The sequence below is a fragment of the Hemiscyllium ocellatum genome, chromosome 26 (assembly GCF_020745735.1).
Source record: "Hemiscyllium ocellatum isolate sHemOce1 chromosome 26, sHemOce1.pat.X.cur, whole genome shotgun sequence".
NCBI lineage: Eukaryota > Metazoa > Chordata > Chondrichthyes > Orectolobiformes > Hemiscylliidae > Hemiscyllium > Hemiscyllium ocellatum.
Window position 1 is genome coordinate 39709114 of NC_083426.1, and position 25783 is coordinate 39734896.

The following is a 25783-nucleotide window of genomic DNA, read 5'->3' on the forward strand; positions in this document are numbered from 1 at the left end:
CAGCCAACACAATGTGAATTTTGTCCTACAGAGTATACTTAATGTCACCTCAGCTGAGATCAATGCTCACTCATTGTATAATGAATTCATTCATTGAATCCTTAAACTTTATTTAAAAAATTAAGACGCTTTGGGTGTTATCAAGACAGGTAGGAAGTGCCTTTCTATATACAGGTTCACATTGATGGAATAAGCAAATTAGATGGAGTGATTCAAACCAAATAATCACATCAAATTAACTAACCCAAAAGTTCATTCCATCTTGGATCCTATGTGCCACATTATTTCATGGGGTATGTATATCAAATTTATTAGATTAATAAATTTAAATCTCAACTTTGCAATTGCACTTTTTTTTTATTTTAGGGAGGACATCAAAAGGAACAAGAATACAGCTTTGCCTATTTAAGGAATCCCCGAACAAATAATAGGCTTGCGATCTTTCTAAGAAAAGGTTAAACAAAAACAAATGAAAATTCAAGAGTGGTGACACAACAGGCAGCACAATGCTGACTCACATGAACAAATGTGCACCAGTGCAGAAGTAAATCCAGCAAAATAGCTGAGCAGCCAAAAATAGGATTATTCTGAATAATCTTACATGCTACAAATGTAAGCTCAATTCTTACCATTTGCAGATTTATATTTCATTAATTAAGTGAAATTTCAGAATTCTGAATCATTTTATCAGCGATAATCTCTTTGGACATGGAGGAATTGCTTGTTGTGACTACTTTGAGAGAGCATGAGTTCAGGTTTAAGGGGGGAACTTAACACATTTAAAACTGTAGGAAATAGGATGATGGGAAGCAGAACACTGGCGTAAATTGTGGCTGCCATATTGCAGAGGGACAAGGAGGGAGATGCTCAACAGGTTTGGCAGCATCGGAGGAGAAACAGCATCTGTTTTAAGTCAAGGACCGAAGGAGGGTAAGATGGTTAACAATGATTTGCTTGGGCCCAGGTAGGATTCACTGCAAAGGGGAAAAGGACAACTAAACAGAAGGAGGACCTTGAGGGGCAGGGGTGTTAGAGAATGTCTGGGGATCTGAAAGAACCCGAAAGCTACAGATCTAGAGCTAGAAAGATCCTGCTGGGTCTGGGGTATCAGCTAAAGTTCAGAAATTAAAGGTGGGTTTGTTGGCAGGGAGAAATTTCAATGTAGGTTATTTACATTCATGTTATGTTAGAGTTAGGATTACTGCTGACCATTGGGTTTATTCAACCAGTGTCTGATATTCAGCTAGAAGCTAACTCTTCATTCCTCAAGTTCTGGTTAATGTAAAATCCACCAGGCCTGTTCCTCTGGTGTAACAGTGACTGGCGAGAGGCTGAAGTGGGACTGCAGTTCGTTGGCAACTATTATCATTAGTCACTACTACATTCTGGCTGAAGGTGAAAACCAGTTATAGAATCTCCTATGGAATGTGCTCCTTAAGGAAAACAAACTGGCTGCGATAGGGAATAAAAAAAAGGAGTTATAAAATTAACGCAGCCTCCGAGTTGATCCTGGCACCAGCAGCAATTAAAAAGATTATTTCTTAATACTAGGACCACAATGAAGGTCCACAGCTGAGTCATGTGATGCAAAAAGTCTCCAAAACCCAGAGGAAATAGTAAACATTACATTTCCAAGTGTGTCTCAATCCTTCTTTGATTAGAATTATTTCTCCTTTTAATCGAATCTGTTAAAATAATAGCACGCAAATACATTCCCAGCAAAGGAGGAAACTAGCCATGTACAAATCAGTAAACAAGTGATCACTCAGCAGGAATGCAATGTTCTATAAGAACTTTAAAGGGGAAGAATATTGAAAAGGAGCATGTAAGTGGACAAAATCTAACCCAATTTGGGGACTGCCACTTTTCACACTCCAAAAGGTACCAACTTTCTTCTCAAACTTAAGTTCCTAACTGTGCTATATTACTTACAGTCCCTCTATAAACTGTAGAGACATTGCATTGAGACCCTGTTCTAAACCAGCTTGGATTTATGGCACTCAGTCAGGCCAAACCTCTCAAATCTAAGCTAGACTAACATTTCTGCACAATATCTAAAGAAGAACTACACCATCTATAGATTAGATGTTAAAGTGAGACCTAATGCATTCAGCTCAAGTGAAAATAAAATCCTCCCTTAGCACTAGAGGAACAATTCTGACTTCTTATAGCACTTTTAAAATCATGAAACAACGTTTCCTCACAACCATCCAGGTTTTGTGACAAGTAGAAGATAGACTTTAAGGATCGTCTTAAAGGAGGACAAAGGAGCTTAGGGAGGAAATTTCAAAGGATAGGGCCGAAGCAGCTGAAGACATGGGCACAAAAGGTAGAGCAATTAAAATCTAAAATGCGCACTCTTCTCTTCCAATTCTATCCCAAAGAGATTTCAAACTGGAGTTTCTGAGGAAGGAAGAAATGCAGTCATGGAGGTATTTGAAAACAACGATTAAAATTTTAAAATCTGAATACAAGACAGAAAATTCTGGAAATAGCTGGTCAGGCAATATTGGTTGATAGAAAAACAGTTGACATTTCAGGTCTCTGACCTTTCATCATCCAAAGATGAGTATTTCCAGCATATTTTCCACTTGCAGTATTTTTCATTGTACAAAAAAAGGTATTGCTGGACCAGGAGTTAGTACAGGTCAGCAAGCATAAAGGTGATGGTGAAAGGACCTTGGTATAAGTTAGGACAGGAAAAGAATAGCTATGAGAAGTACAATTGATTTCTTCCAATGTCTTGAACAACACTTATCTCACAGCCAAAACTAGGAAACTAAATTATTCATGACCACCCAGGGGTGGAGCGATTACTTAGGGCTCAGTGGTTAGCACTGCTGCCACACAGCACCAGGGTTCCAGGTTCGTTTCCAGCCTCGGGTAACTGTCTGTGTGAAGTTTGCACATTCTCCCCGTGTCTGCGTGGGTTTCCTCCGGGTGCACCGATTTCCTCCCACAATCCAAAGATGTGCACATCAGGTGAATTGGCCATGTTAAATTGCCCACAGTGTTAGATGCATTAGTCAGAGGGGGGTGGGTTACTCTTCGGAGGGTTGGTGTGGACCTGTTGGGCTGAAGGGCCCATTTCCACACTGTAGGGAACCTAATCTAATCAGTACTTTTTCATTGTTTTCTTGTGGAACCTTGATAACAACAGATTGGTTGTCATGCATTCTTATAACAGGGAGGGGTACTCAGTTCACTGTGAGGCTCTTTGGAAACAACTGAGGATAGAAAGGTTTCTCTTATACACGGACATTCTGTCTTCTTGGTGTGGACACAGCTTAAAACACCATACCTGCCAACTCTGAAGATCAGTGGATATTCGGTCATAACGATAGACCAGTTTGGATTCAATATCCCTGTTAAAATGGTAGTTGATGCCAGATTGCATTTTGGACAAAGATTTGCTTAAATATGCCAAATAATTAGCTCCTGTTGACCACAATAAGGTGGAACTTTATATGACAGTGAGGAAAGCAGAGGACACAGTACTGACTAGATTTCCAATAAACTGTTCTCCATTTCCTAGCTTTATTTGAAATGTAAGATTAATTGAAATTGGATCTGCAGTTAGTGGTAAATACCCAATCTGCACAAAGTCATAGTGTCTTTAATGTAATAAACTATTTCAAGGGGTTATAAATTCCAAGACATTATAAAACAAAATGTAAGCATAGCAAAATATGGAGTTAAATAATGCAAAAACACAGTAACATTTAATGAGAATCTTAGAGGAGAAAAGAAGTGAACTGGAGAGTTAAAGGGGGGTAACTCCAGAGTTTACAGCCTAGGTCAGAAAACATCGATCCAACCAGCCGAATTTTATTTCAGCATTTCCTTTAAAGCTTTCAAATGGAGTATTTTACTCAATTCATTTCCTTCAAAAAAATTACAAATTACATGAATTAAATTGATATCCTTCACACTGTTTTCTCTCAGGAAGCAGAGACAGGGGAGTCTGTGATGCAGTTTTCAGTCATACCATCATCTTGTAAAACTGAGACAACGTGATGATTTCCCTCATCCCTTCACCCAGAAGGGGAGAAACAAGCATTTCACTCCTGTGTCGCTTTCTATCTGACAGTACATCCAAAATATATCCTCAGCCTTGCATTATAAATAACCTGAGGAAGCTCCATCTCTAATAAAACTCCTGATCACTCAGGAATGAGGCTTAGAATCCTCAAAAGCAGCAGATTATGCTAATACCTGCTGACATTCTTGAGAGATGCCACAGTTAGTTAATTATTTTGAGTGTCCTGTTGGACATTTTGTAAGTATATGCTATGGACTTGATACGCTCACGTTTGGGAAAAAAGGAATGATTAAAGAGAAACAAAACAGAGATTTGAGCTGAGATAAACAGAAATGGAAAGAACAAATAAAGATACACAAGAAAATGATAATGGATAATGGAAAGAGAAGAGAACAGATAACATTCCACATTATAATGATATACACTCTCCCCTTCACGGTGTATTTCAGTACTTGCATACTGTCTCTGACTGGAGTCACACTCCTATGTGGTGTAACAGAATGAACTAGTGGGGGTCTGATACAATAGGGAAAAGCTTGTTTGAAAGGTGGAAGCAGCGTACCACTGAATTAACGTCAGAACTGGATAAAGACAGATGGTAGATTAGACCGCATCGCAAAACTGTAGAAAACTTGGGAACTTGGTGCAAGGGAGACTCACTCGTAAGTAATACAGAGGAAGTAGTGACTAACTGAAGCCATTTTGAACTTTTTGAATAAAATAACTAACAATTTTGAGAACAGTTAAAGAAACTGCTAGTTAGTCAGCACTGAACACAAACTGCCTGTTAGCGGTAGATAACCATCAACAAACCATAGTGGCTAGCTGTACAAGGGCTAATTACTGTCGATGGAAATCTGGGTAAACACTGTGCCACGGGTGTGGCTCAAACAAAAAGCATATAAAACTAGACAGAATCTGCAGATCTACAGGGCAATCACAGACCAGAATGGTGGCTTGTAATGGCTTGTGCACATTTAAAGTAGACAGCCAGGAGGCTGGAAGAACCCAGCAAGCCAGGCAGAATCAGGAGGTGAAGAAGTTGACCTTTTGGGTGTAACCCTTCTTCAGGGCTGGAGGTGGGTGTGGGGGGAGCTGCAGATAAAGGAGGCAGGATGGCAAAGTTGGGATAGGTGAAGAGTATGAGCTGGTTGGTCAATGGGAGGAATGAATCCAGTTGGTGGCAGGGAGAAATGGAAGGGAGGGGAAGGGGCTGGGAAAGGATTTGGGGATGGGGAGGAAGGGTATTTGAAATCAGAGAACTCAATGTTGAGTCCTCTGGGCTGTAGACTGCCCAGGCAGAAGATGAGGTATTGTTCCTCCGAATTGTGGTTTGGTTCGTTGTGGCAATGGAGGAGGCAAAGGCTGGTCATATTGGAAAGGGACTGGGAAGGGGAATTAAAATGGGCTGTGACTGGGAGGTGTGGTCGGCCACTGTGGACATGGCTGAGATGCTCGGGCAAACCGTTCCCTAAGGTTACGCTTGGTCTCTTCGACGTAGAGAATACCATTTAAGGCAGATGCCAGTCTTCAGCCAATTCCATTCACTCCACGTGATACCTAGAAATGTCTGAAGGCACACTGGACACTACAAAAGGCTACGGGCCTTGACAACATTCTGGCAAAAGTCCTCAACTTGTGCTCCAGAACTTGCTGCCTTCTCATTCAGGGTCTTCAAGTAGAGGCCAAGACTAGCATCTACCCAACAAGGTGGAAAATTACCCAGGTGCATCCTGTCGACATAAAGCAAGACAAATCCAGCCTAGGCAAATATCCCTCCACCTGTTTACTCTCAATCATCAGTAAAGTGCTATCAAGCATCACCTGCTCAGCAATAACTGCCAGAGCCACTCAACTCCTAACCTTATTACAGCCTTCGGTCAAACATGGACAAAAAAAAAAGCTGAAAACCAGAAACGAGGCGAGAGTGACATTCCTTGACATCAAGACTTCATTCAACTGAGTACAGCATCGAGGAGCCCTAACAAAACTAGAGTCAATTGGTATCAGGGGACAAACTGGTTGGAGTCATAACTGACACGGAGGAAGATGGTTATGGCTGTTGGAGGTCAGTCATCTCAGCTCCAGGATATCTCTGAAAGAGTTTTTGGGGAAGTACTCGAAGCTCAGTCATTTTCTGTTACTTCAATGACCTTCCTTCATTCCAGTGTTCCCTCTAAACTATGCAGCCACACACTGATCGGCTTACCAACATAGTGGCTTCTGGTTTCAAACCTCAGATCTGTGACTGAAAAAACAATTAGAAGGACTATTACCTCAATCATAAGGTCAGAAATGGGGATGTTCACTGATGATTACACAATTTTCAGCATCATTCACAACTCCTTAGATACTGAAGCAGTCTGCGTCCACATGCAACCCGAATCATACCCAGATTTGGGCAGAGAACTGGCAAGCAAAATTCACACTATTCAAGTGTTAGATAATGACCATCATGAACAAAACAAAATCTAACCACTGCCCTTTGACAGTTATTGGCGTTACTATCACAATTCCCCACTGTCGACTTCATGCATCATCGACCAGAAAAGTAAACTGGGCTCACCAGATTAGCATAGTGGCTAAACCAGGTCGGAGGCTAAGAATAATTCAACAAGTAACTCAATTCCTGAGTCCCCAAAGCTTGTCGACCATCTACAAGACACAAGTCAGGAACCTGGTGCAAAATTCCCCAATTGCCTGAATGATTGCAGGTCCAACAACATTCAAGAAGCTTGACACCATTCAAGACAAAACAGCCCCTGTGATTGGCATTACATCCAAAAGCATCCACTCCATTCACCATCTACACACAGCTGCCACTATCTACAAGATACACTGTAGAAATTCATCAAGGCTCCTTAATCGTCATCTTCCAACCACTACCATCTAGAAGGAGAAGGGCAGCAGATACCTGGAAATACCACCACCTGCAAATTCCCTTCCAAACCTCTCATCATTCTGACTTGGAAATATATCACTATTCCTTCGGTGTCTGTGGGTAATAATCCTCCCAATCAGCCTGGAGAGTCTACATATAATACATTGACTGTAGTGGTTAAAGAAGGCAGCTTACCACCACCTTCTCAAGGGCACCTAGGGACAGGCAATAAAAATGAATTTAGAATCAATCAGAAAACAGTACTGTTGAGTTTCACCTTCCACTGTCAGAGTACCCAGTGTTTATCCTCGCCAATAACTTTGTTTTAAAAGGGTGAAGTCAAGGCAGAAAATCAGTTAAAAACATAAATTAGTTACATCTTAATGTGTGCCTTCAAAGCCGACAAGGATTTATTCAGTCTGGGCAGAAATTGGACTGTAGCCTGGACCAGAGGCACTTGAAATTTAAATGCTTCTTGGCATGAACAGTGAAGTCTTTTTTCATCAGCGACACAATAACAGGAGTTCATTCACCTCGGTACCAAAACCAACAGTACAAAGCTGTCAAATAAATTGCCATAACACTGTTTTTACAGAGTCGATGTTTGTAAATCCATTTTGAAATTATTTACCCCAGCTATCAATTACTGAAGACAAAAAGACACTTACCCCAAACATTAATACAACCAGCTGCCCACTTAAAGAGATTGTTCTGTTGTAAATGGTGGGTAGACAGACAAGAGCCACGGCAGTCATTCACACACATTTCACAAGTAGAACAAATGGTTTAGTGACAATGGTATTTGCTATGTCTGCTTTGATTAAATAAAGGGCTTGTATTTAACCATCTTTCATGCTGTCAGGGTGTCACGCAATCTCCGTATTCAGTTATGATGTTGGGAAATCTCACTGACTTTGGGCAATTTAATAATATCGTGGTAACCGAATCACAGATCGTGCTGTACTTTGTGACTTCAAAACATTCCTGGGTGTTTACTGATATGAAGGAATATTCAATCGCTTTAAGTCATTTGTCCAATTATTAGGGAAGGAGCTTGTTTAGAATTATAGAATAATTCGGCATATGGTTCAGTGGTCGCCCTACCACTGTGTTTGTGCCAGTTCTTTGAAAGAGAAAATGTAATGGCTATGGCCACTTGAGACACCGGAAAACCACATTCGTTATGCTAAGCTGTGTAACACTAGAAACTGCATGCATTGGTTCAACTTCCACAGTTAGCTAGAAGCTTGGGGTAAATCCATTAAAAGCACAAGTTCAAATCAATTGAAGAATTCAAACTTAGCTTTTTAAAGATCTGGAATTAAATAACTTAGCCCAATTAAACTCTGCCACAAAGCTGTCAGATTGTCATAAAAACCCAAATGGTTCCCTAGTGTCTTTTAGGGAAGGAAACATGTTGCGTATCCACTTGATTTGTCTGTTTGTCATTCCAGTCCCACACCAATGTGGATACCTCTATGTTGACTTTTGAAGTGGCTGAGTAAGATGGAGTTGTATAAAACTACACAGAGCAGTTTATTACATTTGGGGTCTTTGTAGGTAATACCAATCATTTAATAAAATTAGAAGCCCTCTGAAACCTCTTCTTTCGACTTTACACCTGCATCGTTTATTCTGTAAGATGCAATATTTGTACAGCAACAAAATTTCAGTTTAAATTCCTTCAGATATCCTCCAGGGCTTTACAAACAATGAAATTACTTTGTTGTCAAGGAGGTGATGCTACATTAGAATGCAGTTTAAGCAGAACAAGGTCCTGCAAAGAGTACCAACATAATGACCTGTTTAATGATGTTGGTCAAAGGATTTATATTGTCCAAGGTATTGGAATAACTCCCTGCTCTTCTTTGAAATAGTGCCACTAGATCCTCAATGAATACCTGCAAGGGCAAACAGGGTCTTGGTTTATCACTTCACCTGAGGTTTCTTCCTCAACAGCAACAGGCCTCAAGCCTGTTCCACCATTCAATGAGATCATGGCGGATCTATGGCCTAATTCTATACATCAGCTGTTGGCCCATATTCCCTCAATACCTTTGCATAAGAAAAATTTTAACTCTGAGATAGATAAATTAACAACTGATCCAGCATCAACTGCTGTTTGAGGTAGAGTATTTCAAAACCCTACCATCCTTAGTGTGTAGAAGTGCTTCTGAACTTCTCTAGTGTGTCAGCCTAGCTTTCAAAAGGCTTGAACCTTCTGTTCAGAGGCATGGGAAGTAGCTGATCCAAAGGTAAAACTTAACAATTGAAAAGGTTCATCACTGCCCAGCTAAATTTTCCATAATTCTATTCGCAGTCTTGATTCAGATTGGGAGGGATGCCAGACGTGAACAGGAATAAACTGGAGTCAGGAATCTCTGATTTCTATTTGTTTTACCTCAGTTTTACTTTCCAACACTGATATTGGGACCAGGAAGTTGATACAAGTTGGTGTGTTGATTGATCATTGTGAAAACTGGTATAAACTTCAGATCAATTTCATCTCAAAGTTTCAGTGTCCAACGACTTTAAATGCAATGTCCTCCCTCACTTCAAACACTAAGTTCACTTAAATTGAGACAAATAATTGTCAAATTACAAAACAGAACCAGGCTAGGGGTACATTCTTGCTCAGTAACCAAAAACATCTCTATACTAAATATTTGTCAAGCATACGCCTTGCATTTCATACTTCCTTCCTTTAATGTTTCCCCTCTTGCACCCCTGGTTTTATAAAATGGTGTTTCCTTTGACTCACTTTAAACAATCCCGCAAGATACCTTCTAGCTTTAAGCAAAGCTCTCAAAATGCCAATGGAATCTTTAAATGGTTCAGCTTAACAATTCAATCTCAACATTTTGGGTGCTCAATGGCATTTTCTTAATTTTCTAATTACCTCCTTCTTTTTAAAAGATAGCATGGCGATACCAGACTCTCTGAGCATGTGTAGTCCTGACTAGGGGAAGCACAATGACAGCAGAAGATCAATTGCAGCTGACATTTAAATCATATTAATGATATACAGTATATTTATTGCAAACAGTTTAGATAATCAGTTAATTTATTGCTAACTGATGAAATGCTGTGGAGACGGTGAGGAAACATTATACAATATACCCCAGAAAGTTTCAAATAATTATTGAAGACAGCCAGTAGAATTTGTCACCATGACTTCTTATAAATATTTGAAGATTCCTTACGTGTTTTATATATTACGAAATTGTCAAGATTTCAATTATATTTATTAAAGGGCAAGAGGTGAAGAGGTTAATCCACGGTGTACAAGGTGCCTTCGTTAGGCTGCAGGTTGAACATGATGTGACATACTCAAACTTAAGTATTCATATTAATTGAGAGCTTGGAACACTTAATACTAATTTCATCACTAATTTTGCAGGAATATTTTTCAAATATAGACTTTTAGCAGTACAACATCAAACTGGCCTGGCCATTTTGCCTGAGCGTCACTCTCTCTCCTATCCATGTTACCCAACATCCAGACCAAACTAGTATTTATTTTGTCTTTGAAATTGTACAACATTTCAACCAACTAGTTTCAAAATCTATATCCCGTTTACTTCTATGGAATCCTATAATATAATGTCCTAAACAGTAAACTTAGCAAACCCAGACCACTTCATGTATGATTTTCTTAACTGCTTCTCTCACAATCCTTGTAGGTTATTCCATTCACTTTGCAGTGATTTCTGTCCCTCTTCGGTTTTCTTGTATGGTTTTACTGAGCTAGTTCAGTGCTCTTTAAATCAAATGAGGTCTTTGTTTTTTTTGTCTATTTTCAGAAAGCTTATTGCTGACTATGATAACAGCTTGCACATCTTGAGCTACGGTTTTGCTATGGAGATGAGGGAACAGGAATCCGGAAGTTCGGGGCTGGTGAATGCCAAGGCAGGCTGGTTGGGAAGCCAACCTTGACCCCTTTGGCCCTCAAGCTGCTTCAGAACCTGTGAAGCCTTTTAGCACTCAAACCCCTTCATGGCCCTTCCTACCATCCATTTGAAATTCAATGCCAAATTACACTTCTTACTACACCTTACAGCTGCTCCTATCTTCCATGCCACCTTTATAGCGACTCACCCAATATCCAGCACGGAGAAACGGCAGACAACATATGAAGATCATAAGACCATAAAATGTAGAAATATACCATTCAGCCCATCAAGTCTGCTTACACCATTCAATAAGGTCAGATCAACGCTGATCTGATAATCTCCTTTTCTCCTACAACTCTTGCTCTTTAAAAATCCATCTCAGCCTTGAATATACTTAATAATCTAGACTTAACAGTCCTCTGTGGCAAAGAATTCTATAGATTCACGATTCTCAGAAGATATGCCTTCTCATTGCTATCTTAAATGGGGATCACTTACTCTGAGATTATGCCTGTGGTCCTAGACTCTATCACAAGGGGAAATAACATTAAGAATCTTATATCTTTCAATAAGGTTGCCTCTCATTCTTCTAAATTGCAGTGAGTACAGGCCAAACCTACTCCCATTCCTCAATAAACAAACCCTCTATAATTTGGATCAATCTAGAGAACCTTTTCTGGAATTGTCTTCAATACCAAGTATATCCTTCCTTAGTTAAGGAGACCAAAACTGTTCCCAGTATTCCAGTTATGGTCTAACCAGTGTCTTGTATTGTTTCAGCAAGACTTCCCTATTTTATGCTCCATTCCCTTTGAAATATAGATCAACATTCCCTTTGCCTTCACTATTACTTTTGGTGATTTATACAAGGACTCCCAAGCCCCTCTGCAGCCTTTTTTCATTTAAACAGTATTTCGCTCCTCTATTGTCAAAGTGCATAACTTTATATTTTCACACATTATATTCAATCTGCCAAGTTTTTACTAACTCATTTAACCGGTCTTTATTCCTTTGCAAACCCTTGATATCAATCTGACCACTTGCCTTCCTGTCATCTGCAAACATGGCTATAAGACACTCACTTTTCTCATCCAACTCATTAACATATACATTGCTGGAATGACATTATCTGCAGTGATCCCTGTGGCACTCCAATCATACCTGGTTGACATCCTGAAAGTGCTTTTTTTATTCCAACTCCCTTTCTTCTATTAGCTAGTCAATCCTCTATCCAAGCGAATATGCTGCCTAGCAACACCACAGGCTTATTAAGCAGCCATAATCTGCGATATCTTATCAATCACCTTTTACAAATTCAAATGTATCACATCCACTGCTACTCCTTTATTTTGTTCAACACAATTTCTCCATCATGAAGTCATGCTGGCACTGTTTTATCATTCTGCATATTTCTAAATGATTCTTTATCACATCCTTGATAGCAGGCAATAACATTTTCCCAATACAGAGGAACCTTGATTATCTAATTATCAATTATCCAAACTTCGGATTGTCCGAAGATGATCTCAAGGCCCCGAGGGAAACATCATATTGAAGAGGTGTTTCCAACCCTGATCGTGTCTTTTGTTTACAATGATTAAAATGAACTCGGCTTACTGAAATGCTGCCGAGAACAGTCCTGGTCATCGATGGGAACCCAGGCACCGCTTCCAAATGACTGGCCGCATGCCCTCTCTCTCCCCACACTTTCCCGGGAGTTCTACACAGGCCTGTACCCTAACCATCCCCTTCCCCAGATAATCTCTCCAACATTGTCCTGTACAGGGTAAAGGTAGAACCTGTAAAAAGGTTGCAGTAATAAGTTGTGTGCGTGCACACGTGTGCAATTTTGAGCATCATCCCCAGCCCCCCAACCCACACCCCCCCACCGAAGGCAGCAGCAGTCTTCATGTTGGTGTCCAGTCTGCCTGCCCTGGAAGGTGGAGGGTGGGCAGGTATGAGAGGCCGGAAGGGGTAGGCGGGTTCGGGGGGGGGGGGGGGGTGGCGACTTCAGCAATATTGCAGGTCCCTTACGCACAACTGTGTGTCTGCTCAGAAACAAACACTAACACAGAAAGGGGGAGCAAGGCAGGCAGAGAGAGGAAAAAGGAAACTTCAGAAAACTCCGAGCCCCAAAGAATAGGCATTGATCAATTAACTAAATGATCAGTTATCCAAACGAATTGTGCCCTCCCATCTCGTTCAGATAATCGAGGCTTCTCTGCTATTGATATTAAGTTAATTGGTTTATAGTTACCATTTTTGTCTGCTTTCTTTATTTAAAGGTGCAATGCTGGTAGCTTTCCAATTAATGAATTTTGAGAAGATTTGTAGCTCAGTTTGAGGTTCTAGATATAGAAAGAAACCCAAACATTTAAATAGAAAGCAGGAATCATCAGCAGTGCTTCACCCAGAGGCCCAAAGAAGATGTCACCTGGTAGGGTGATGAAACATCTGGAAATGAACCTTCTAAATCAGCGAGCAAACCTACATCCAGCTTTCCAATTCTCTGGCACTTTTCCAGAACGTAAGGACTCATGGAAGATTACTACCACTACATCCACTATTCCTATAGATACTTCTTTTAGTATTCTAGACTACATCCCATTAGATCCAGGGGACTTATCAGTAACTCCATTCCTTTTCCTGGCAAGTTTTCTACTCTGATAATCATTGTATTTATTTCCTCTCCCCTTATTACCCTGGGAATGTTTAGTAATTTTGAAATGCTATTTGTATTCACTACCATGAAGACTGATGCAAAGTATTGTTTCCACTCCTCTGCCATTTCTGGTTCCTCTTCATTATTTCCCCAGCCTCATTCTCTAAGGGGTCGGTGTTCACTCTGGGCTCTCTCTCCCTTATTATATATTTAACACTCCTTCTGTGTGTCTTGATATTACTTACAAATTTACTCTGAAAAATGATTGTCTCCTACTTAATTTTTTTTGCTCATTGTGTGTTGGTTTTTAAAAAAGTTTCCCATCTCCCAATTAGTTATATCACTAATGTCTTCGAAATTTTTCTTTCAATTCATTACTAACCTTAGCTTCCCTGGTTAACAACAGTTGGCTTACTCCCTTCTTAAAACCGTTTTCTTCAATGGAACATATCTTTTGAAAAAAATAAATCTAATATAGCCTTATATCAAGCTAATACAGATGTTGAGGAAAATCCCTTTCATATTTCAGAGACACCTAAGGGGCAACTTTTTCACGCAGAGGGTGGTAAGTGTATGGAATGAGCTGCCAGAAGAAGTGGTGGAGGCTGGTACAATTGCAACATTTAAGAGGCATTTGGATGGGTATATGAATAGGAAGGGTTTGGAGGAAAGTGGGCCGGGTGCTGGCAGGTAGGACTAGATTGGTCGGCATGGACAGGTTGGACCGAAGGGTCCATTTCCATGCTGTACATCTCTATGACTCTATAAACCTGTCTTTATGCTTTTTGCAGACTGTTGATATCATCCTGATCACTTGCCTTCCTGTCGATTTCTATCACCTGCAAACATAGCTATAGGATACTCCTCTCAAAGCTTTTAAACCTCAAGTGGTTAACATTTTTTTTTAAAAGAAGTCTATTCAGATCCACATCAAGGACAGCTAATTGCTTAATAACTCCTTTAAACTCTCAAACTGTGAATTCAGAACCCAGAACCCCAATCAGAACTTGTGCAAAATGTTTAGGACGTATTCAACTCAAATTTTACAACATTTCAAATATTGTAACATCTAAGAATTTGATTGTTAAAGTTGCCCCAACTGCTAACCACATGATTGGACTTTGAATAATATCCCAATAATAATGAATGAGTGCATTAGATGGAAGCAACCTGAAATCCCAGGAAAACCTTTGATCCAATGAAAGGCTAACACAGTATACAAAAAAAGCCATTTAGCCCATCATCTCTGTCCCAACTGAATAAATGAGTCACCCATTCTAATCTCATTTTCCTGGCCATAGCCTTGCAGATTTCAGTGCTTCAGGTGTAGATCCAGGCTCCTTTTAAATGATTTGGGTGTTCTGCCTCAACCACAAAGCTGAGCAATGAATTCCTGACACCCACCGCCCTCTGGGTAAAAATGTTACTCCTCAGGTCCTCTCTAAATTTTCACCCAATTACTGACATTGGTGCCCTTGGTAACTGACTTCTACACTAAGGAAAACAAGTCTTCCCTGTTCACTCTTCCAAGGCGCCATTTTGTTGAGCACCTCAATTAAGTTACCCATCTGCCTTATCAAAGGAAAAGGACGCAATGCAAGATTACCTTATAGCTGCAATGTCCATTCCTGTAAATCTCTGCTGTACTCTCCACAACAATTATGTGCTTCCTGTAATCTGGTGAACAGAACCGTGGACAAAATTCCAACTGTGGCTTAACCAATACCAATATTTCCAGCATCGCATTACCGTTTTCTCATTCAATCCTGACCAAATTAAGGAAAGCATCTTCTATGCCTTCATTATCACCATGTCTACCTGTCTTGCCACCTTCAGGGTCCTGTGTAAATGCATTTCAAGATCCCTCACTTCCTCTACCTCTCTCAACTTTCACTCATTTATTGCATATTTGCTTGCCCTCTACAAATACATAACCTTGCACCTAATTCCATCTATCACTCAAGCAAACATTTAAAACTATTGCCAGTATTAGATTATGTTCAGTTATGGTATTCTTTCTAAAACCATTTGATTTAATATCAAGGGACAATTTCTCTTACCACCCAGACACTCCCACTTTATGCCTGTTAGCTTTGGTAATTTTCCCATTTCAGGGTTGATTTTGTACCTAGTTTCGTGACCAATGCAGTTGTAATGGCCTGCGTGAATTAGTCAGAAAAAAAATCTACGGTTTATATTGGGGTGATGGTTCCTGTTAAGCACTAGTTTCTCTAGATAATTTCTGGTAAAGCAATTCACATCCAGTTACTGATCATGTGGCCAAATTGCTGATTGATAAACAATAAAAAAAGGGGCAAGTAGTTAATTATAGGGTCAAGTAGATTATGGGTGTTGTTCTGCTCTCATGGAGGGATTTAGTTTTTAAATTTAGAACCAGCTTCCTGTAGGAAACATTGCTTTCAAGCAGGATTCAGTTAAAGTTCTGTCTTGACTAAAATAGCTGATAGTTTTTGTTGACTCCTCATAGCAAATGGGATTTGAAGGAATAGCCAAACAGGACAGAGAAGGAAGTTCTGGATGCAAAGTTTTAGAATTAAAGAATATCAGATACGTGGGAATTCTATTCTAAAATGGCAAAGATGCTGGTGGTTTGTGTGATGGACTGGGAGCTTACAATAGTGCATTGGTTGGATGAGATTTGAAGGTACAACCTTGCTAGAAAGAAGGCAGTGTCAAAATCCCAACCCTTTAAGAATCTTTGACATAGAACTCAAAACAAAGGTCAATCTTCCAATTTCTGTTAACTGCCTAACTGGAGTTTTGGAGATGCAAGTGAAGTGTGTGCAGAATAAAAATTAAGTTCAATTTTGGGTATAAAAACAATTGCACTTTTAATATGTTTAAAATAACTGAGCCACAGACTGCAGCATTTATTAAGTGGTTAGGCCAAGAAAGTGAAAAACCTTCTAAACAGACTTCCAAACTCACTGGCTAGGATTTCAGAGAAGAATGGTCACTGGAGCATCATGATGGAGTACTTGATCTGATCAAGAAAGTGGACCTGAACAACTGGTTCCTTCAGAAGAGGATGGCATTTCAGGATCATCAGTATGTGGAGGGTCTGATAGGTGATCTGCACAGAGCTTAATTTTATAGACACAACAGTAATGTCCAATACCGCTCTCAAAGAAGGTAACTGTGTCAAACCTGGACCAATGTGGCTCTGCAATTCCAACCCCACTACTTTTCATGTCAAAGTCAAATACTGTACTGAAAAATAATAGATTGTTGGTCAAAATTCCTACTGAATGCTTTAAATTATTCCTTAAAATAGAATTGCTGAGAACAAAGTAAATTACAATAGTTATTTCCTGACTCCTCCTGTTCTTGTTCAACATCCAACATTGCATTAGAAGAAACTTCCTCCAAAATAAAATTGAGAGAAGATGGAAACTATTATCTTCAGACCTCTCTACAAACTGCTTTTCCAAGTCACCATTTCTTCCTAGTCACTAGCTACCTGACATCAACCTAGTGAAACTTCTCTGAACTTTTTTGGGAACAAGAGCCAATATCCATCGTTTAGCACAGTGACTGGAACTTGCTGCAACTTGGGATTTTGAAGGCACCAGGTGGGAGATAAACAGGAAAGCTAGTGGTGAGAGTTTCAGCAGCAGGAGAGACGTAGGAGTGATGGAGATGGGTGATATTAGGAGACAGAAGTAACTGGAGTTGGAAATGGAGAGGATATATGATTGGAAGCTCAATATTAAATAGGATGCCAAGGTTACAAAGCCTGACACTTTTAAGCTCCTACATCTTATAATACCTTAAATTTAAAATAATAATTTTTATTATCAAATCTCTTCATGGCCTCACATCTCCCAATCTTTCTCCAGCCCTAAAGGATCTGCGATCTGTACATTTCTCAAAGTCTGGCCTCTTGCACATTCTTGACTTTAACTACTCCATCATAGGGTCTGCCTGAGATGCTCTTTTGAGGGTTGATGTGGTCTCAATGGGCTGAATGGCCTGTTTCCACACTGTAGGGACTCTACAATATTTTCGGTTAGCTAGGCCTAAAGCTCCAGAATTCTCTTCAGATTGCTCTCTGCCTTTCCACCGCTCCCACCTCCTCCAACATCATCTTTAAAAATTACCGATTTGACCAAACTTTTGACCATTTGTCCTAAAATTTACTTTGTGACTGAATGTCGAATTTTGCTCAATAACTCTCTTGAAAAATGCTTTTTGTGTGTCTTATTATAAGAATGGTGTAAATGAGATTTCAAGTTGGGTCTCCGGCTGGAAGATCGTGCTCAGTGTGGCCCAGGATTGGATACAATCACAGAGGGCAGCAGGAAGCTCTGTCTGCTGATGAATGGTACATGTGAAATGGGCTCCTATAATTGCATGCACCAATTAGCTGCTCACTTTGCCAATATTCTTTACATTTGACACAATGTCAAAATACCGGTGAAGGAGATTTGCATTACAGAAAGCAACTGATGATTCTTTGGAATCATTATGACCCTCATGAAGATTAATTGATGTTTGGAAAAAAGGGAATGCAGGAGGAGAAAAAGAAAATAATCAGACTGGCATGTTCTCACCCTGAATATGATCAAGTGACCCCAACTCGAAAAGGCCCTTTTGTTAACTTCAGATACGGCAAACTGGAACTTGTTGGTATTCTTAATGAGATTGAAAATACTACAGACCCTCACTTTCAAAAATCCCACATAAAGAATAATAATTTGGAAGGAGGAGACATGCAGTAACTGTTTCACCTGGCAAACACCTTGACTCTATTTGCCCTCCTTTACTCCAGATCCATTGGAGTCATACATAAAGGAAGGTGGTTGTGGATCTTAGCTCCAGGACATCTCTGCAAGAGATCCACAGGGTATCTATTTCCTAATCAATCTGTTCAGAGATGTTATTATATGCCACTGCAGTGGGTACAACTTCAACCCAAGATCTCTTGGCCCAGAAGCAGGGATACTACCACTGCACAAGAATCCTAGCTCCTCAGGGTGGAGTCAGAGGCCCAAGCATCTTCAACTGCTTCATCAAGGACCTTGCCTTCAGAATAAGGTCAGAAGTGAGGATGTTCGCTAATGTTTATGCAATGTTTAGCATCATTTACATTGCCTCAGTATTGAAGTAGCCCATGTCCACACAAAGCAAGAGCTGGACAATATCCAGACATGAGCTGACATTTGGCAAGTAACATTCATGAAGTACAAATTCCAGGCAATGGCCATGTCCAATAAGAGACAATTTAATCAATGCCCCTTGATATTCAATAGCATTACCATCACAATACCCCATCATCAATATCCTTGCGGTTACCATTGACAAATACTCTACTGGACTAGCCATATAAATACAGCAGCTATAAGAGCAGATCAGAGGTGAGGAATACTGCTCACCTCCTGACTCCCCAAAATCTGTCCCTTTTTCTACAACGCACAAGTCAGGAGTGTGATGGAATACTCCCCACTTGTCTGGTGCCATATCCACAAACATGCACTCCTTCTACCTTTGACATTCAGTAGCAGCAGTGTGTACCATCTACAAGATGCACAGCAGAAATTCACCTAAGTTCTTTTGACAGCACGTTACAAACCTATGCCTCTTCCATCTGGAAGGGCAAGGGCAGCAGATACATGGGAACACATCACCTGCAGGTTCCACTCGAAGCTACTCACCATCTTAACTTGGACATATATCACTGTGCCTTCATGATCGCCGAGTCAAAACCCTGGAATTCCATCCCTAACAGCATTGTGGGTCCTCCTATAGCATATGGATTGCAGTGGTTCCAGAGACAGCTCAACACTACCTAAGACAACTAGGAACGGGTAATAAATGTTGACCCAGCCAGTGAAGCTTACATCTCATGAGTGATTATAAAAATCTAGCATCATTTTGGAAAGAGTTTGGGGGGGGGGGGGCTGATGAAAGAGTTCCAGATTTTCAGCACATCTTCTGTGACTTAATGTCACTCCTGAATTAGCTAACTATCTGTCTAAACTCAGAATTATCATGGAACTGATCTGAAAAATTCTAGCAGAACCTGTCAACAAATCTTTGCAGCTAGGGCAATGACTTGCCAAATGGAGGGGAATTAAATATGGGTAGGATTTGGAGAAGCAAAGGACCTTTCTCAATGTAGATGTCGATGGATGACAATTATTTTGATTATTTATTTATGAAGACTGAGTTTGAGAAGTCACAATTTAGTTTTCACATGTGCATGATTATAAAACATGAATATGGCTACAGTTGAGAATCTCTTATCAAAGGCCAAAACGATGATTGTTGTGTAAAATGGAAATAGTACACAGGCCTTGGTAATTACATAATTAAAAGACTGAGAAGAGGTCAGGAGCATGAAAATGAAGGATAGTCACCAAGCAATTCAGCTCCAACTAGTGTTAGGTTTAATAACTATTCAAATCTCCATCCCGATACTGTTTCATTGCTTCACTCTTAAATATTAAGCCAAGTTAACTCTTGTAGCCTAATGGTCATACTAAGTTGCATATTCAAACCTCACACCAGAGCCCTAAGCTCACACTCTAAGTCTATCCTTCAGTGCACTACTGAGGAAACACTCCTCTCTTTGAGAAGGGTGACCCTATTTGCTCCCCCTCACACGGGTATAAAAGGTCCCACTACATTTTTCACAGGAGAATGCTCCCCGACCCAATGTTCTTTTTTTCTCCAACAAAAACAACTCGAGTCCCCTCACTGTTTGTGGGATCTTCCTATGCATAAACACGTGGTGCTGACTTGCCTATACAACATCAGCCACTGTTCTGCACAGCCAATAAAATGCTGTAGGAAATGCAGAGATAGTGAAAGATAACTATTTAAAAGGTAATTTGTTTCATTCACGCAGCTCCTTTTAAACAGTTTAATTCTGAACAGTATTGATAAATCCTCTTTCAATGGTACTTCTCTAGAAATACAGGTAGGCCATTCTCCCCCTCATTGCTGCTCCACCATTCCAGATCATCTCCCTCAACACCATTTTGTCACACTAATTCCATTTCCCTTGATGTCATTAGCGATCAAAAATGCACTGATTTCTCTCTTGAACGTGCTCAATGTCTGAGCTTTCACAGATAAGCTCAGGTACAGTATTCCAAACATTCAGCACCTTCTGAGATGAGAGAAATATCTTCACTCAGCCCTAAATGGCTCGCCCCTTTTTCCTTAGGTAGTATCACCTCGCTTGAGACACTGCCTCCCCAAGACCCCAGGGGAAACATCCATTCCTGGAACCACCCCACGTAGGCCTTTCAGAATTCTGCAAGTTTCTGAGACAGCACCTCTCAGTCTAAACCCCAAATAACCTCTATTAGAGACTGTCAATCTCTCACATAAAACAAAATCATTTCAATCTGTGCATCATCATTTCGGTCCAAGTATTAACATTGGAAATATGTTTTTATACAATTTATAAACAGTTTTCTCTAATTTGGAGATGATAAGCTAGTTATATCATCCTTGGACAAGCAATCCAGAGACCCAGGCTAATCCAGAAACAGGTTCAGATACCACCACAGTAGGGGATGGAATTTAAAATATGAACAATCACTAAATGCGAACGGAGACTAGTTATCAATGGTCATAAATGCCACTTACTGGCTCACTGACTTTTTCCAGAGGCAGCAGAGTAAAAACTCCTCTAGCTCCTATATGTCCTTTCTAGGGAAGGAAATCTGCCATTCTTACCTGGCCTGATCAACATGTGATTTCAGACCCACAGCAACATGGTTGCCTCTAAAATGGCTTAGTGAGCCACTCAGTTGTATGAAAAATCTGCTGCTGTCAGACAGGACTGCAGTGGTTCAAGAATGTAACTTACCACCACCTTCTCAGGGATATTTAAGGATGGGAAACCTGTCTAGTGACATCAACAAGCCATGGAGGTACAAAGAGAGATATCTTAAAAATACTCCACACACAGGCAAAGTTCAGGGCCTGTGACCTAGATTAGGAAAATGCCACTTCACCTAATAATGTCATCTTGCGGCTTCAACTGTGACACAAAGCATCACTTTGAAGTGAGTAGCTCTCGAGTTTTACAAAGCTCACCTCTTTTTTGCGGATGACTGAAGACTACACTTCACACTGGTGATTGGTCAGGACCAAATTAAAATTGAAATGTTACTTTTCTCTCAGACAACTGAAAACCTGGACACTGTGCTCTCTCTACGAAGCGTCAGAAGTTATAGAACAACGTTTCATTCTTTTTCCCCTACCCTTCAACAGTTCTACCTTTCTACGACATAAATTCGTCTAAACCAATAGGACTGTGGCTTACGCTCAGCAGTAACAGGACATCCTCTCCACTGCCCTCTCATCTATTTTTAAACTAATAGCGTCTTGGCACCGGCTATTGAAAAATAATCTGACAACATCTTTTAAATATCATTCAGCGTGTAGGTTTAAGATTTTAAGTGAAGAAACGGCGCTTCTTATACCTGATAAAATGCTAAAAGTAACTCTCTCTGATCAGAATGTGCAGAGGATGCCATCATTTCAGCTCCATTTTTTCAACTTAACCACTTGGCAATCACTTTGTTGTAAAAGATCAGCATGTTCTATTGAAACAAGTTCCGATTACAAAACCCGAAATGAAAAGCATGTGATCAAAGTTTATCTTTGCATTAATTGCACATGATTATGGGATGTTTAGGTTTTAAAAGAAGCAGTGAGTCACGGCTGCTGCTGCACTGCACAAGAATTCTAACCACTTCTGTCTGGTGTCGCTCTGTGCTTCCTGTGTGCGCGCCTCTGACACAAATGTAAAAATTGAGTTGGACTGGCAACTTCAAACTTCGAGATCGTGTCTCAGACAGCACGGTTCCAGTAAAATTCACATCCCTTCATGCTTGTTCAAGATGCCAAGGAGGTAGTTTATTGCAACACATCCACCCCTCCCATAAAACTCTGGCTAAAATAACACTGGCGACACACAAACACCAAAACTAACAAAGATTCTAATGTGACCAGGTTAAAAAAAATCACACCTCAACAGGTTTATTTGGAGGCGCTGTTGGACAATACCCTAGTGTTGTGTGATTTATAACTTTGTCCACCCCAGTCCAACACTGGCATCTCCAAATCATAATCCGTCCAGCAATAAGACGCAGAAGGAGCAGGTAAGGTTCCACTTTAAAGCAGCAGCCCTCAGATCCTGTCTTTTGGCTACACTGACTGACTTCCTGATGCTCATACAAAAAACGTGGACAACGTGGAAAAAACAAGTAGAAACACACAAATTATACAAACACCAGCCTGTGAACGGGTTGTTAGTGTCTTTGTTTAAAACGTGTCATTCACACCACAGGAAACAGGACACTAAGTGAAGGCTCACTGCTTGGCCTCTTGCCCTCCCCCGTTTTACCTTCAGCTGTGATTTGGACACTTTTCCACTTTTCTCCACGTCCAGCGCTGTGAACGCGTACCAAATGGACTTCAGCAGCTCATTCCGCAGCTCCATCCCCGCACTGAGTGAGAGCCGAGCACACGACACAGGCTCAACCCCTCAGCTCCTCCTCCCTCCCCACGTCTGCGTCCCCGGCGCCTAGAACGTGCGACTTGCTGCACGCCCCCGCCACCACTCGTGGGCGCGCACCTGCCACCCAAGGGTGCAGCGAATCGGGCACAACCGCAGCTCCAGTCCTCAGTGCCACTTGCTCTACCTTAATCGAAAACTTTCCAGTTCACCCACATAATTAAATGTGTTCATACTGAATCTTACTGCTCTGTGTGTATTCTCGAGTAAAAAATGAGGTCTGCAGATATTCCTGAGATGCTGCCTGGCCTGCTGTGCTTTGACCAGCAACACATTTGCAGCTATGTGTATTCTCACCTACTACTGAGATTTTAAAAATTATTTATGCTCACATCACTTCTGAAACTTACTCATGTATTCACGTGTTCTGACTGCTTTCTGAGGTTTACTGATCTATTTAGAATTATAGAGACATTCATTAGAGCTTTTACAGCACTGAATGAGATACACAGTACTCCACCTATGACCTTGCTATTATTGCATCCAGGTCCATCATAACCCCCCTGCTCTTGTATTCAATACTTTGACTAACAAAGACAAGTATCCCGTTTGCCTTCTAAACCATCTTAACTATCTGTCCTGCTACTTTGAAGGATCTATTGACTTACACACCAAGGTTTATCTGTACTTCCCAGGGTCCTATGTTCACTGCCTGATTCAATCTTCCCAAAATGCATCACCCTCACACTTCTCAGAATTCCATTTACTGGTGTCCTGACCAGCCCATCTATGTATTGTCCTGTTGTCTAAGGCTTTCCTCCTTGCTATTTACCACATCACCATCTTTCCTGCCACCCATTAACTTACTGATCATACCTCCTAAATTCATGATGGGATCATGGATAGGGTAAATAGACAATGTCTTTTCTCTGGTGTGAAGTAGTCCAGAACTAGAAGGCATAGGTTTAGTGTGAGAGGGGAAAGATTTAAAAGGGACCCATGGGGCAACTTTTTCACACAGAGGGTGGTGCATGTGTGGAATGAGCTGCCAGAGGAATTGGTGGAGGCTGGTACAATTACAACATTTAAAAGGCATCTGAATGGGTATATGAATAGGAAGAATATGGGCCAAGTTGGGATTACATTAATTTAGGACATCTGGTCAGCATGGACGAGTTGGACCGAAGGGTCTGTTTACATGCTGCACGTCTCTATGACTCCATGACTCTATAAACAGCAAGGGACTCAGCACTGAACCATGATAATCTACTGGACACAGCGTCAAGTAACAAAAACATTTTATGCCCATCACCCTCTGCTTCCTGCCACTAAGTCATTTTTAGATCTAATTTGCAAATACTCCTCAAGAGTATCCTTAGTGTCTGCCATAAATTTCTATTTTTTTTCTTATCCAATCTGTACATTCCTTGACATGTAGGGTTCTCTGGATTTGTAGATCCCATCTTTCCCTTTTGTAAGTATATGTTAACCCTGCAGTCTCACTATTGACCTTATGAATGTCTCCTTCTATTCTGATGTGGATTTTCCCACAAATAGCTGGTTCCAGTTTACTATAGCCAGTTCCTGTCTGTTTACATTAAAATCTGGCTTTTCCCAGTTCTGAATCTCGAAGGAGGGTGCCTGTAAACAGAAAGGTGGCTTGAAGTGTGTATACTTCAATGCGAGAAGTATACGAAATAAGGAAGGTGAACTTGCAGCGTGGGTTGGTACCTGGGATTTCGATGTTGTGGCTATTATGGAGACATGGGTAGAACAGGGACAGGAATGGCTGTTGCAGGTTCCAGGGTTTAAATGTTTAGTAGGGTCAGAGGTGGGGGTAAAAGAGGGGGAGGTGTGGCATTGCTTGTCAAAGATAGTCTTACAGCGGTGGAAAAGACGATGGATGAAGACTCACCATCTGAGGTAGTTTGGGCTGAGCTTAGAAATAGGAAAGGTGAGGTCACCCTGTTGGGAGTTTTCTACAGGCCTCCTAATAGTCCTAGAGACGTAGAAGAAAGGATTGCAAGGATGATTCAGGAGAAGAGTGAAAGTAATAGGGTGGTTGTTATGGCGGCCTTTAACTTTCCAGATATTGACTGGGAAAGCTATAGCTCGAGTACGTTAGATGGGTCGGTGTTTGTCCAATGTGTGCAGAAGGGTTTCCTGACACAATATGTAGACAGGCCAACAAGAGGTGAGGCCATACTGGATTTGGTTCTGGGTAACGAACCAGGCCAGGTGTTAGAATTGGAGGTAGGTGAGCATTTTGGGGACAGTGACCACAATTCGGTGACTTTTACTCTCGTGATGGAGAAGGATAAGTGTGCACTGCAGGGCAAGAGTTATAGCTGGGGGCAGGGAAATTATGATGCGGTGAGGCATGACCTAGGATGCGTGGCTTGGAAAAGTAGGCTTCAAGGGAAGGGTGCAATCGATATGTGGAGCTTGTTCAAGGAGCAACTATTGAGTGTCCTTGATAAATATGTACCTGTCAGGCAGGGAGGAAAGGGTCGTGTGAGGGAGCCGTGGTTTAGTAAGGAATTGGTATCCCTTGTTAAAGGGAAGAGGGCGGCCAATGTAAAGATAAGACGTGAAGGTTCAATTGAGGCGATTGAGAGTTATAAGGTGGCCAGGAAGGATCTAAAGAGAGAGCTAAGAGCAACAAGGAGGGGACATGAAAAGTCCTTGGTTGATAGGATTAGGGAAAACCCAAAGGCTTTCTATAGGTATGTCAGGAATAAAAGAATGACTAGGGTAGGAATAGGTCCAGTCAAGGATAGTAGTGGGAAGTTGCGTGTGGACGCTG

General features: G+C 40.9%; 1 protein-coding gene across 1 annotated transcript in view; it reads right to left on the bottom strand.

Annotated features, from left to right (window-relative positions):
• Window positions 1-22962, bottom strand: part of LOC132828424 (differentially expressed in FDCP 6 homolog) — a 148003-nt gene extending 125041 nt beyond the window's left edge. The window contains exon 1 of the mRNA XM_060845526.1: window positions 22867-22962. Within this exon, the coding sequence (XP_060701509.1) occupies window positions 22867-22962 (96 nt within the window). The remainder of the gene's footprint in view (window positions 1-22866) is intronic.
• Between the last annotated feature and the right edge of the window lie 2821 nt (window positions 22963-25783).